At 50.1% G+C, this 13,670-nt stretch overlaps 2 protein-coding genes across 2 annotated transcripts; both read right to left on the reverse strand.

Moving 5' to 3' along the window:
* Nucleotides 1–1,234: 1,234 nt before the first annotated feature.
* polr3glb (RNA polymerase III subunit GL b) lies at nt 1,235–10,846 on the reverse strand. The gene is made up of 8 exons (XM_069185033.1): nt 10,405–10,846; nt 8,894–9,037; nt 6,708–6,837; nt 6,298–6,366; nt 4,853–4,909; nt 3,486–3,556; nt 3,057–3,170; nt 1,235–2,875 (listed from the first exon to the last, which is right to left on the reverse strand). The coding sequence occupies exons 2-8, from the start codon at nt 9,011–9,013 to the stop codon at nt 2,789–2,791; spliced, it is 648 nt and encodes a 215-aa protein (XP_069041134.1). The 5' UTR covers nt 9,014–9,037; nt 10,405–10,846; the 3' UTR covers nt 1,235–2,788.
* On the reverse strand, nt 6,876–8,077 carry LOC138225395 (small proline-rich protein 3). Its single transcript, XM_069185513.1, has 3 exons — nt 8,066–8,077; nt 7,248–7,443; nt 6,876–7,161 (listed from the first exon to the last, which is right to left on the reverse strand). The coding sequence occupies exons 1-3, from the start codon at nt 8,075–8,077 to the stop codon at nt 6,962–6,964; spliced, it is 408 nt and encodes a 135-aa protein (XP_069041614.1). The 3' UTR covers nt 6,876–6,961.
* Nucleotides 10,847–13,670: the final 2,824 nt, after the last annotated feature.

A 13,670-nucleotide genomic window follows, 5' to 3' on the forward strand; every position in this document is an offset into this window, starting at 1 on the left:
ACAATCCGCTAGTTAGAAGCTAATTGATCCCAGGATCTCATCCAGCTGTTTCGGCTTCAACAGCATGGCTGGTTAGCCTGCTCCCCACTCCCACCACCCTTTGTGTAAGGACATGCCTCCTGCTCCTGGTTTTATATGCACTTCATGCAGTTCCCTCTTGGAAACCTCCTCGACTTTTGATTTCACTTCTGATAAAGACAAAAGTCCACTTGGCTGTTCTTGGTCAGTATCTTTGAGGATTAAAAATACCAGCGTCTGGTCTGCTGCCAGCCTTCTCTGTTCAAAACTAAAAGCTCCAGTTCCCCCAGCCTACCTTGTCAGACCCTCCCTTCCAGCCCAGGAAGGCACCTGGTTCCTCTTCTCTGGACCGACTCACGATCACCAGAATATTTCCTGTCACATGCTGACCAGAATTGAGCACTGTCATCTAAGTGAGGCCTAACTAGTGGTACCATCTGTTTAAGGGAGGGTGCAGGCATGACAAAGGGCCAGCGACCCCCTGTCCCAGACATCCCTGTCTGTCCTGAAGGGAGAAACCCGGCACACACCAGGTGACTTGATGCCAGGGTTCGATATCCCGAAAGGACTCAGCGGAGCTGGTCCGACAGATCTTCAGGATCAGCAGGGAGACAGGGGCTTGGGGAAATGGGAAGGAAGTGTTTTTTTGCACTTAGCACTTAGAATCATCCGCTTAGCACTAGACTATGACCCTCTTTACTCAAAGAGTGGCCGGTGTCTGCATTGTGCCGCTGAGTGTTCTAGAAACAGCTAGATGAAATCCGAAGAGCCTAATGTGCAATCAGACCAAACATGGACTCGGCTCCTAACCTGTAACCCTTCTGATGCTCTGTCGTGGGGACAGCAAAATCATGACTTGCAACATTAATTGCTACTGTACGCATCATGTGACGTCGGCACGTAACTGCTACACTTCTTACTCGTAGTTAAAAATTTGCACCCCTTGTTATTTCAAGCAGCCCTCAAATAAAGTTCTGTCTCGTGAAAATCGACTTTTTTTTTTACAAGAAACAGCCGTCGCAACGACACCACGGCATCCAGTCACAGGGAGACAGCAGCGAAGACAACGGTTTTTTTTTTTCATAAAAGGTTTTATTTAAAAACCACACAAAATGGCTTTAAAAACATCTACGAGTTTTAAAATGCAAAGTGTCAAACCAAATTACGCTTCAAAAAATGTCGAAAATTTCTCTTTGAGGCAAAGAGGTGAAGGAACTAGCCGGGCAGTGTTTTATTTACATGTGTTACATGGAATCGCAGTGTTCTCACAGAAAGTTTAACACCCGTGGTGTCCCATATCTGAGGAAACCACCAAAACGAGGCATGAATAGTTCTCTCTATGATACACCGGGCCAGTGCTTTCTGGTAGCGAAAACAGTGTTTTTCAAAACCCTTCATTTCTAAATCTTAACGTTTTCCAATTCGTAGGCACTAGAAAAATCGTTGCATCACCAACACTTGGTCCCCTTCAATATTTAGAATCATCCGCTTCTTAAGAAAACTCAGCTCTGAAATGTCAAAAGTTACCGTTTTTATTTAATGTCGACGCACCTACGTCGTTTATCAGCGGCAGCACATCAGTTCAATGAAATTACAAATCACCAAGTTGCATTGAAACGATTCGCACGAACTTCGGCATTTTCCGGAAAACGCCTGGCCTCATTCCCTGGCGCGCCTCATCGTTTTAAGTGGCGGTAACTATTCTGCCAGAAACACGCCCGAGAATGAACACGCATTGTTACTTTCACCTGACCCTAAAAGATTTCAGAAACACAAGACTGCAATGCATCTGAAAACGGTTTAAAAAGTCATGTGTCTGAAGGCAGCGGGATATTTTAAATTGTGCCTATATCCAAAACAGAAGGCAATGAGCCCGCAGTTCATTTCAGACACCACCACCTGGTGGCAGTTCTTTAAAACTACAGCTACACACTGGGGTTATTCTACTGCAGAAACAGAACAGAACCAGGGCTACCATGAGACGTCATTTTGCAAATTGAATCAACTGCATTAAAATATTTAAAACACTTGAGATTTTTAAAAAGACATTCAGTGAGAAGTACACAGATCCAGATGATATTACACCTAGACTAACCAGCTGCTAGGAAGGCTACACTGATGTCACCCAGACCCTACAAAAAGACAATAGCTCCACCTGGTGGGAAGTCTAAACTCTGCAGGACACCCGAACCTGGCTTTGCTTTGCTGCTGGTACAATTCGACCTCCGCTCTCGCTTAAAATTTTGTGACTTAAAATAAGTAAAAACTGGAAAACCTTCCCAAACCCTTAAAAACACCCTTCCTTTAAAACGTTTGTTTTACAAGAAAATAAAAGAACATTTGAATAAAAAGGATCTGTTGTAGAAACGTGTAAAATGGCATCTGGAATCTTTTCCCCTGGAGGGACAAAACTGAACATCAAGCCCGCTGAAGACATTTTGAGCAGCGGATTCCCTCAGGGGGACTGAACAGACTGGAACAACGAGACTGTAGGATCCCCAAACATGCAAACAAGCAGGCCATCAGGGTGAAAGGAAGTCGACCTCTGTCCTTTGTGACCTTTCACCTTTCACCTGAAGTTCCAATGAAACAGCCTGAAGTTCAGGGTCAAGGGTGAACGTATCTGCCCCCGGAAATCTGTTGTGACCACAAACCATCAGTCTGGCAGCCCAGGAATGAAACAATGCTGCCCACATAGAAAAAAAATAAATAAAAGGGCACACTCCTAAAAAATTCAGAACAAAGAGGAGATACGGGCTTTCCGCTGGCTTCAGTAAATGGCCTCATCCATGTTGTCGTCGCTGTCCGCCCCAAATTCCTCGCCGTTGTCGAAATAGGACATGACGTAGTCCGTCTCCTGCAGGGGGACAAACAAACACAGGGTCAGAGCTCTGTGCTGCGTGCCGGTCAGGGGGAAGGGACACAGGGTCAGAGCTCTATGCTGCGTGCCGGTCAGGGGGAAGGGACACAGGGTCAGTGCTCTCTTCTGGATGACCAGTGTCAGAGTCACAAGTTGATGTTTGACACTGCTCCCTGACCTCCTCAAATTCCTCCTCGTCGTACTCTTCCTCGTTCTCCTGCTCCTCCTCCTCCTGTTTCTTCTCCTCTTCCTCTTCCTCCGAGCTGACCTCCTGCTCCTTCTTTTCAAGTGTCTGCACCACAAAAAAGAACCAAAATCAGCGCACTGCGAGGCTTTCAATAGGTCTAACCAGGTGGATGACGCTGGATCCAGACCCAGGACTAGAGCTGAGAAACACTGACTCTTCCTCAGCAGGGATCAATTTACCAATAACGGTCAAGTCGTAAAGGATCAATTAAAAATGAGCCAATGAAATCAATCACATAAGAACCACGAAACTGATCTGATCACCAAGCATGTCAATAAACAACAGGGAATCAATTAGAAAACTGGTCCCAGTCAACTAATTAAAGCAGGAGCTCCATCCTGTGTCCAGTCCTGTTCTCACCTCCAGTTTGCGGATGATCTCCTCCTTGTCCACACGCTTCTGCTGGCTGCGCTTGGGGACCTGCAACGGCTCTGAGGGAGACAACAGGTGGTGGAGAATGAGTCCACCAGCACAGAGTGGACCAACCCCAGACCGAGGCCAGCAGCCCTGTTGTGATCCGTCACCGAGGCTTAGCTTATAACTGCCTTCATGAGGAACTTCAGTCCCAGCTGCTCAGATCGGTTATTAAATCTCGGTAACAGAACAAATTCACGTCCTGTACGGAAAGATGTCACAGATTCCGGACCAAGCACAAAATCGTGAACCATGTGAAAGGACCGTAGGTCGCCATGTTGTCGCAAAGCCCTGGTCTCTCCGCAGGCGAGAGCGAGAGTTTGTGAGGATCGCGCCCCTTCCCGCCCACTAGTCCCTGTAATGACCGACGGACTGAACCAGACGAGCAAATCAGTGCAGGCTGTGCTGCAGACACTTCACCGCGGAAATGTTGCGACGTGACCTGCAGGCAGAGTCAACAAGTAAGGAGTATTTGTTGGCGGAAATGTCATATTTCTATCGGATTAAAAGAGACGTTTTCACAAGCCTGCTTGTTTACAGCGTAATAGGGCCACTTCACATAACCAGATGTTTAGTGAGTCACAGAATATGGCGCTGTGTATACCTGGAGAATTTACACCTTACTGTGTAACTACCCTTATTGTGGTTTGAAAAGCACTCATTAGTATTGATGCTTTCTAACCCCGAAATATAAAAATACTGTTGTATTAGCTACTAGCTACTCTTCAGTGATAAGGGATAGCATGGATTAGCGGGTGAGACTTTGGACGAAGCAAGTGGTTGCAGGTACAAGACCCAGCTGTGGACACTGCTGGTCCCATCCTTGAGGAAAATCACATACCGGGCTCGCCGCTGAGCCCACCCGAGGTAAATGAGGTAGCAGCAAGGGCTGAGCTGCCAGAACGCTCAAGTGAGGCCTTTCACCTTTCGTTGGACAGCTGACCTTTCACCTTTCGTTGGACAGCTGACCTTTCACCTTTCACCTTTCGCTTGACAGCTGAAACTCTTCTGCAGGAGAGCAGGAGAGGGCCTTGAGCAGCTTCAGCCTACACTGAGCTCAATACACACAGTAACGCAGCGCTGGGTCAGTCCCGCAGGACAAACAAGATCACCCCGACTGTCCGAGCTCAGGATGAGACCCGTCAACGAGGCTCAGCAGCTGAGAGCTGGCCACGTAATGACAACTGGGAGACACAGGTGTTGCCAGGACTGACTGGGAAGCCCTGGTCTCTCAGTCTCGGGGTCTCGCGCTGCCCCCTGCCTTGGCCTGCCATGCCATGCCAGCACTGCGCCCGCCCCCCTGGGGTACTCACTCTCTTTCGGGGGCTTCCTCACTCTGATCCGCAGCTCCCTGGGCAGCCGGTTCCAGTCTGAAACACAGACGGGCGCACAAGGGGGTTACAATCGCCGCCCCCTCCCAGACCCAGCAAACCGCTGCCGCCAAGCCGCGGGAAAAACCTCCCAGAGGCAGCTGGCAGCTCCCCGGCGCGGAGACCACAGGCCCCAACCAACATGTGATCCGTCACACACCGTCCATCACGGGTGAGCTGGGGATACCGGGAGATCATACCGATCACACCGCCGAAACCCGACTAGTCAGCGGCTGGACCACCCTGCAGCTCCCAGCTGGCAGCCCCACTGGAGCTCAGCAGGTGTGAGCCTGGTCAGTGCCTGGATGGGAGACTCCTGGGAAAGCTGAGGGGTTCTGTTGGAAGAGGTGGTTAGTGGGACCAGTAAGGGGCGCTCACCCTGCGGTCTGTGTGAGTCCTAATGCCCCAGTATAGTGACGGGGACACTGTAAAAATGGTACTGTTCTTTGGATGAGACCCAGGTCCTGACTCTCTGTGGTCATTTAAAATCCCAGGGCATTTCTCAAAAAGAGTAGGGGTGTTACCCCGGTATCCTGCCCTAGTTTTCCCCATCACTCTGTTCTCTTCCCCTCTGAGAGCTGGTGTGTGGTGAGTGGACTGGCGCACTCTGGCTGCCAGCATATCCTCCAGTTGGGGACTACATAGTGGTGGTGGGGGAGGGGAGTCCTATATAAGTGTAAGAAATATTGCTATTAATTTATTGTATTAAATGGGTAAATCAGTATTCATTGAGACACTTGGATTACTACTGATCTAAAATGTGTCACATTTTGTTTCTTTGTAAGCCTTCTATTAGAGAAAGACTCTAACACCATGTTATGGAAGTCCCTGTGGTACACACGTGGGGAAAGTTTAATGACTGCCACCCACAAGCCATGACGCACTGAAATGTACTACAAGCAGTGAGATGCACTTCATAATGTCGGTGCATCACTTTCTTGGGAAAAGTATGTACAGAAATGAGACAAATTAAAATTTCACCACCAGAAAAGGCAGTTTTCAAATTTGCTAACCACAGGAAGTTGAAGATCATAGGGTTACAAAAGCGCTTTGAGTGGAGTGTCCAGAAAAGTGCTATATTAAGTGTAAGCAATTATTATTATTATTACGAGAGGAGACATTGGCCCCATCAAGCCCGACTGAGTTAATAGTTAACTGACCCAAAGATCTGAACCAGCTGTTTCTTAGAAGGCGCCAAAGTATCAGCTTCCACCCAATGGATGGGTAGCTTGTTCCAGACTGCTACCACTCTCTGTGTAAAGGAGTGGTTCCTGTCCTGATTGGAAGATCTTATCCGGCTGTTTCTTGAAGGGAGCCAGGACGCGCCTAACAGTACTTCAGATGAGGCTGCAAGACACCGCCCAGCTGTCCCACCGAAGAGAACTCACCAGGTGTCCACTCGATGGTGTTGTCTGTCGGCTCCGAGCTCTGGTACTTGTCGGAGTAGCGCTCCACATCTACGAAACAAGCACAGTCACAACAGGCACGCGCCAGTAAGCAGGGGCAGACGAACGCAACGGTTTATCAGTTTAGCGACCCCTGCAGAGGATGACAGGCTCAGCCAGTCCAGGACCGTCTCAGTACGAGCCCATCGGTGTGAAGCTCCCTGGCTGAACCAGAGGAAGGGCTCATGCCCTGAAGCCCTCGTTTTCACGGAGACACCACCGGACTCTCACTAGCCCCTCCTGCAGCTGGGAAATCCTGATCGCGGCGGAGGCCCTGACAGTCTGCTTTCGAAAGTCAGAGACGCCCCCTCAGCCCCTGGGCTTCGGGACCCCCGCCCCCCTGCGGTACTGACCTTTCTTTGGCACGGCGGGCCTCACGAAATAGGGCAGGTTCTTCATGGCGCCGCGGAGCTCCTGCTTCAGCGCCAACATGTACTCGGCCTCCTCACCCGCCTGCAGGGGCACCGGCTTGTTCTCCATGGGCTGTGGGGCACAAGGAACAGCCTGGCTCTGGGTACAAAGAATAGCCCAGCTCTGGGCACAAGGAACAGGGCCGCAGCCTGGCTCTGGGCACAAGTAACAGCCTGGCTCTGGGCACAAGGAACAGTCAGGCTCCGGGCACAAGGAACAGTCTGGCTCCGGGCACAAGGAACAGCCTGGCTCTGGGCACAAGGAACAGCCTGGCTCTGGGCACAAGGAACAGGGCCCAACCTGGCTCTGGGCACAAGGAACAGTCTGGCTCTGGGCACAAGGAACAGCCTGGCTCTGGGCACAAGGAACAGCCTGGCTCTGGGCACAAGGAACAGCCTGGCTCTGGGCACAAGGAACAGGGCCCGGCCTGGCTCTGGGCACAAGGAACAGCCTGGCTCTGGGCACAAGGAACAGGGCCCAACCTGGCTCTGGGCACAAGGAACAGCCTGGCTCTGGGCACAAAGAACAGTCAGGCTCTGGGCACAAGGAACAGCCTGGCTCTGGGCACAAGGAACAGCCTGGCTCTGGGCACAAGGAACAGGGCCGCAGCCTGGCTCTGGGCACAAGGACCAGCCTGGCTCTGGGCACACGGAACAGGAACAGTTCAGTGCTCAGGGACTGCAGTCACCTGTTGGCCCAATTTACAGAGAAACAGGCTAGTCTCCTGTCACCTGCCACACGTATGTATTCCAAACCTTTTAAGAAAAAGATCATCTACTGCCTTTCGATAACGAGGTGCCGCAAACCCAAAATATCACTAAGGCATCCCCTGGGTGCTTGCAGGGAAGGCAAGCAGCCCGCGATTCTGTTAAAGTATGAGACAACTCACCAAAACTGACAAGAGTTAGACTGTCCCAATAACACACACACTGAGCCGAGGCGAAGGCCTACACAAGCAGCACTAAAAATAAACTGTGCAAAGGGAGGCTGATTTTCATTTCCGTGTTCATATGACACTTGTGCATTTATGACTGCAAAAAGGAGGCACGTCTTTACACAGAGGGTGGTGGGTGCCTGGAGCAAACTATCCTAAACATGAAAATGCTCTGGCGTCCCACAAGAAACAACTGTATAGGCTCTTTACATTAATTAGCTACTGAGCAACACAGTGAGATTCCAAACATAAAGTGGAATTGTGGCCAAACAGCCACCTCTCGCTTGTAATCCTACATTTTTTCTTCCTTTTATTGGCACACAGCTGGGAAATTTGCTTTGCAGGCAGGTAAAAGACACACCATACTACACAATTCATCTAGCGCACAATGAACCAGTCAGTAAGAGAGACACGTGTGATAAGAAGAAAAAAATACATCAATATAATTTAATAACAAATGGATAAATATAAACAAAGTAAAATATACAATCGACTATTCAATATAAATGATAAAATTGTATCTCACAATATCATTCATTAAAAAACAATCAATTGACCAAAGTTAGCAGGTTAGTAGCTGTGGGGATAAAAGATCACTTGGTTCAGAAGCATTTGAACCCGAGTAGTTTAAGGCAACACCCAGGAGGAAGCAAGTGCTTGAATAAGAAGGGGGGTTGGGGTTCGACTGGGCAGTAATGGGGCCAGCCCGCTGTTAGGAACATATTCCCCGGAGATCAGGGTTCGAGTGAGAAAGTGATCAAGCTCTTATTCACACACACATGTAGAGCAGGGCCCAGGGCTGTCCTGTTCTCTACTGAAGAGCAGCTCAGGAAGGACTAGAACTCATACCCCTGAGTTGCTAAGCGGATAGCGAACTTGCAGAAGCAAACGAGAGCGAGTTAGTCTCCATAAAGGGAGTTTTTGACAATGGGGTATCATTGAAGCTGCGTCTGCCTGTATTTAATTGTGAAAAGAAAATAAGTTCTTAAAAATCAAAATCGCCTCTAGAAAGTGACTCAAACAGTTACGTGTGACACAGTTTAAGCTGCCTTGCTTTAAAAATGCTTTAAAAAGTATCAGACATATGAGACAATATAAAACACTTTTGTGTACACTTTGTATACAGAGAATCAATCTAAAAATTGTGGATCAACGGGAAATTTCCCTTCACGATCGATAATTGCCGATACTCACCGGGAACAGGGGGGTGGGCTGAAGCGTCGAAGGGGGAAGGGGCTCCCCCTTTCCCAGCCCCATGGCCTCCACGTTGAAGGACATCTGACCCCGGCCTCTGCCTCTGCCCCTGCCCGCCATCGCCAACACACGCAGCGGGCAGCCCTGCAAGGGGGCACAGGAAGAGGGGGTGACCATGCTCCCGCGATCCTTAAACCCCCCCCCCACCCCCCAGGGAAGACGGAAGAGGTGCCGGTTTTTGCGGATTTGACAAGCACACGATTATTTCAACAGGCGGCCCCAGTGGCACACTGGTGAACATTCCCGCCTGACCGAGCTGGGGCTCCGGGTTCAAATCCGGACGTGGGGTGCTGTGTGTGTGTGTGTGTGTGTGTGGAGTTTGCATGTTCTTCCCATGTTGGCATGGGTTTCCTCCCACAGTCCAACGTGCTGGTGGGTTAACTGTTTTCTGGGCGAACTGGCCCTGGTGCGAGCGTGTCTGTGTGCCCGGTGATGGACTGGTGTCCCATCCAGGATGTGCCCTGCCATGTGCCTGTTGCAGCCCCTATTTGACAGGTTAGAAGATGAATGGGGTATATTCCAGGACACAAATTTAAAAAAAAAACATATTAAACAGCTTTACTGTGTTAGCAATATAATGGGACTATGCAGAAATGTAGCAGGGGCTGTAGAGGTTAGACTCAGCGGCACAAAGCTGACTCAAACCGGGCGAGTTTTAGTTTTGCCAGACTGCGCTTCAGGGAAGTTGCTAATCCTTCAGTACCTTCGGCGGTACAGTGGCTTCAGCACGTTGTGCAGTTTCTGCTGCACACCAGTGAATTAAAGCACTCATAAAGCACTTTTTACCTTCTTTTTATTCAAAAATTCCGAGCTGGGTACAACCAGGACAAAAACAAAAACGTTTAACGGGCAGGTTCGTGGTGATACGCACGCTGGTTGTCACAGCGGACTCTACAGCGTGCTGGAGTTTCCCCATGCTGAGGTAGCCTGATGCAGACCGGGTATCAACTTTCTAACGCACAAATCTGTTTCGATCTACAAACCTGTGGTTTCCACACTCTCCTAATTACCCAGCTTCATCCTTCTTTCGATTTTATTGGGATTTTTAGAGGGTTTCCCTTGCATTTTGGTACATTCAAACCATCCTTTCTAACAAAACACCGCGTGGCTGTCGAACATGGGATTTAGGCGCAAACCACAGTCTTGTTAAAGACCTTTGACACAGGCATTTTTCTGCGAGACTATTTTGATAACCACCTTAGACGTGTAAGCACATAACCGAAATTCTCTCGGGGAATGTTAGTAACCAATTATAAAAATGCCCTGAAATATACTCATCGGTGCCCACTTATTATTTTAACTGTTGTGAGAAACATGAGCAGTACTTTGTACTTATTTAACTTCCACAAGTTTCTAACCACAAGGGATAAACACAGTTTTGCCTTGCCCTCATTTCTGTAAACTGTAAACCCAAAGTTTGCGCATTCTGCACGTGTGGTATAAATTTTTACCTTACTCCACGAATCACATAACACCAAAGCCTTCTGGTGCCGCTGCTGAATAGCGCCCCGACCGACACATTCTCCTGATCACAACTGGTTCCTGGCAACTATGGTTCCTATATCAGGGTTACAGGTATTGGTGTCTCATACACTACTTAAAGTGCATTAAACGCGATCGACCTTTTTGAGGTAATTTCGAACTGGTGCCTTTTACAGAATAAAACAGACCAACATTTATTAATTTTTTTGTGCAAAAATTATTGATGATTGTTGTCCATGACGCATGCTAACCTCGCAGACGAATACATGACGAGCTTTCCGCGCACTTGCTCTGCTTTAATTTTCTTCTCTGATGATGGCTAATTAATTTGGCTGAACACACGAAAGAGATGGACTTTTTGTCTTCGGTTTTTGTGAAGAACTGACTTGAGACGCTGAGCGTTTGAGAGCGTTACGACAGCCTGCCCTCTGCCGGTGACGGCTGGACGTACAGTGCCGCAGCACGGCGCATTGGGCCGCTAACATCCCCTCCTCCGGCAAAGCCCAGGGCAGGGTTCGGGTTCGGGGTTCGGGGTTCGGTGTGGGCTGGGAGACCCAGAGGGGGCACACCCACGCCACTTCAAAATCCTCCACCGATATCTCACTTCGAATGAAACACACAATAGTGAGGGTTCAGATCGGGGTGTCGTGCCACGCAGCACCACCGAAGTGCGTCTCACTTACGAATGTGTATTTTTTCGGATGCAATTATGAGTTAGTCTTGCCATCCCAGCAAGCAACGGGCAAAAGGCGGGATACACCCTGTCCACGCAGGACACGCACAGATACAAACACTCACTTACAGAAACCAATTAACCCACCAGCATGTCCGAGGGAGGAAACCGGATCCCCCGGAGGAAAAACTCACAAAATAAACAGGGAGAACATGCAAACTCCACACAGACAGCACTCCAGGTCCGGGATTACAGCTATCAATCGAATGAGGCGGGTCCAGATTCCCCGTTTGTCGCTTTTCCTATGCTTTTGTGTTCCAAGCACCAGCAGTAAGCAGTTAAATCCCACAACGTTATACCATCTTTATTGCAGCGCTTTCAGCTTCAAACTCAAAACAGGGTGGAAATCCGTAAAATTAACCGGAAAAAGTCCCCCCCCACCCCCCGCCTTCGAAGGCAGCAGCGTCAAGTTATAAAACGGCATGCGTGGATTGAACCTGCTGCTGTTCATTAGGTGCTGCCAGTTTTGAAGCCGGCCAGCCGGGTTAATCAAGCTCATGGCGAGCCCTGCGTGCGCTGTACATCTGCCGAGCGCTGTCCTTTGCCCCTGTAACGATTTCCCCCTACACCTTTTAAGACGTCACAAGAAAACAAACATTTCCAGCGCCGAACCCACGAGGGTCTGACAGATGAACACGACAACAGGTCTCTCTTTCTCTGTGTGTGCGTGTGTGTGTGTGTGTCCGTGCGTGTGCGCGCGTGTGGAGTGGAGGGCATAACCCGCACGCCCTCCCCCCTCACGCCAGTGACAACGGAGCGCTGTTAAGCCTCGGCCTTGTTGATTAAAATCCAATAACTCCTCTCCTTCCCGGCGAGAACCCGGGACGTAAAAAAAAAGGAGCTTTGCTTGCGGCGGCATGCGCGTGTCACCGTGGGAACGCTTCTGCTGGAATCCTGCAAGCCCGTTGCCATAGAAACTGACAGCCAATGTTCACTAGAAGCGCCGCTGTTTCTAAATTGGTATTTATACCATCTGAGAATACAATTGTTATTTTCTGCCCCCCCCATACTTCCCTGTGACGGGAGTCAGATTTAGAGTCAGACTCTATCCCTGCCGTGCTGTAAACGGATATGATTCGCGGGCGAGCGTTTTCTACCGCTCCCAAAACCATTAGACGCAAATTAAAATAAGCGCTAATGATATCAAAAGGCCTTCTTTATTGTTTTTTTGTGAGGCACGGCACCTTAAGGCAACGAGATCACTATAAAAGCGATAGGCAATTGCGTGCCCGTCACAGATGGCTGTAATATTTTACTGGAGGCCATTGTAGGATCTTCGCCAGTGGGAATGTTCACTCGTGGCTTGTACAGCTGTCTGATAGTGTGGATTCAACACTAGAACGGCTACAAACGAGAGAAAGCTATCTGGCCCCTTTGAGTCCTTTTCTTTGTTTGTAGTCGAGTGTCTCATCGAGCTGTTTCTTAGGAAAAAAAAAACAGTATGGCCGGCCAGCTTGTTCCACACTCCCACCCCCCTTTGTGTAAACAGGTGCCCCCTCCTGTTCTTGCAGGTTGAAGCGAAGGGGGCGCACGCAGGGTGAGGCGGTGATCAAAGTCAATGCCAGGTCCGTGAACGGTGCTACACGAACACATGGGCAGAACGGGAAATTGCGGGTGTAACGCTTACGGCCGACAGGCACTGTGTAAGAGCCGGCGTACCAGAGCAGGTGACGTCACCGCCCTTCCCTGTGATAGCAGGACTACAGCTAGTGGGCTGTGGGGAGATCTCTCTTTGGCTCACCGGGCTGGGTCCCTGCAGAGTGACGCGGGAGTCCCCCCGATGGTGGGGGGCCGACCTAATGCGGCAAGGGCGCCCGCCTGAGCCCCCGTTGCGTTACACGGGGAAGAGGCAGAAAAGGCGGAGGGGGGGGGCACCTCTTTACACAAAGGGTGGTGGGAGTGTGGGACGACCAAAAGTGACCAAAGAAAACCCCCAGACCGGTTTTTGTATATAGACGTGTTTCCTAGCCTCGGCTTTTAAATGCACTTCCACTAGCTTCGTGTTTCGCTAGTCTCGGAGGATTTCCGGTATCACCTCCCCTCGGCACATGTCCAGTACGTGCTGAGCGGACAGGCGGTGTTGTCGCCCCCAGTCGTGTCCTGCGCTGTCTGAAGGCGCTGTCGCCCCCAGATATTGAAAGCCGAAAAGTCCGATTCCCGGAGTTTGGGAACCTGCTTGTCGGCCGTCGGACTCCTGGCTGCGCAGTTTACAGACAGCGGCTGGACGTCCTCAGTCCTGCCGCAGCGCCGGCAGGGTGGGGGTAAACTGGGGGTGGGGTGGAGGGCGAGGGGACCCCAAGTCTGCTCTTAGCCATCCCCCGCGCGGACAGGTCCACGCCCTCGGGTGTTTCTCGCCTCGAGCGCTGCCGGGTGTTAAAAAAACAAACGCGACCAGCGACAACGACCCCAAAGAGGCCCGCGCCAGCGTGGAGGGATGCTTTTTGACCGAGGTGCCTCACGAATGGTAAAAACAAACAAACAAACAAACAAATGCAGCCAGAA

Source organism: Lepisosteus oculatus, chromosome 27 (assembly GCF_040954835.1).
Source record: "Lepisosteus oculatus isolate fLepOcu1 chromosome 27, fLepOcu1.hap2, whole genome shotgun sequence".
Lineage (NCBI taxonomy): Eukaryota > Metazoa > Chordata > Actinopteri > Semionotiformes > Lepisosteidae > Lepisosteus > Lepisosteus oculatus.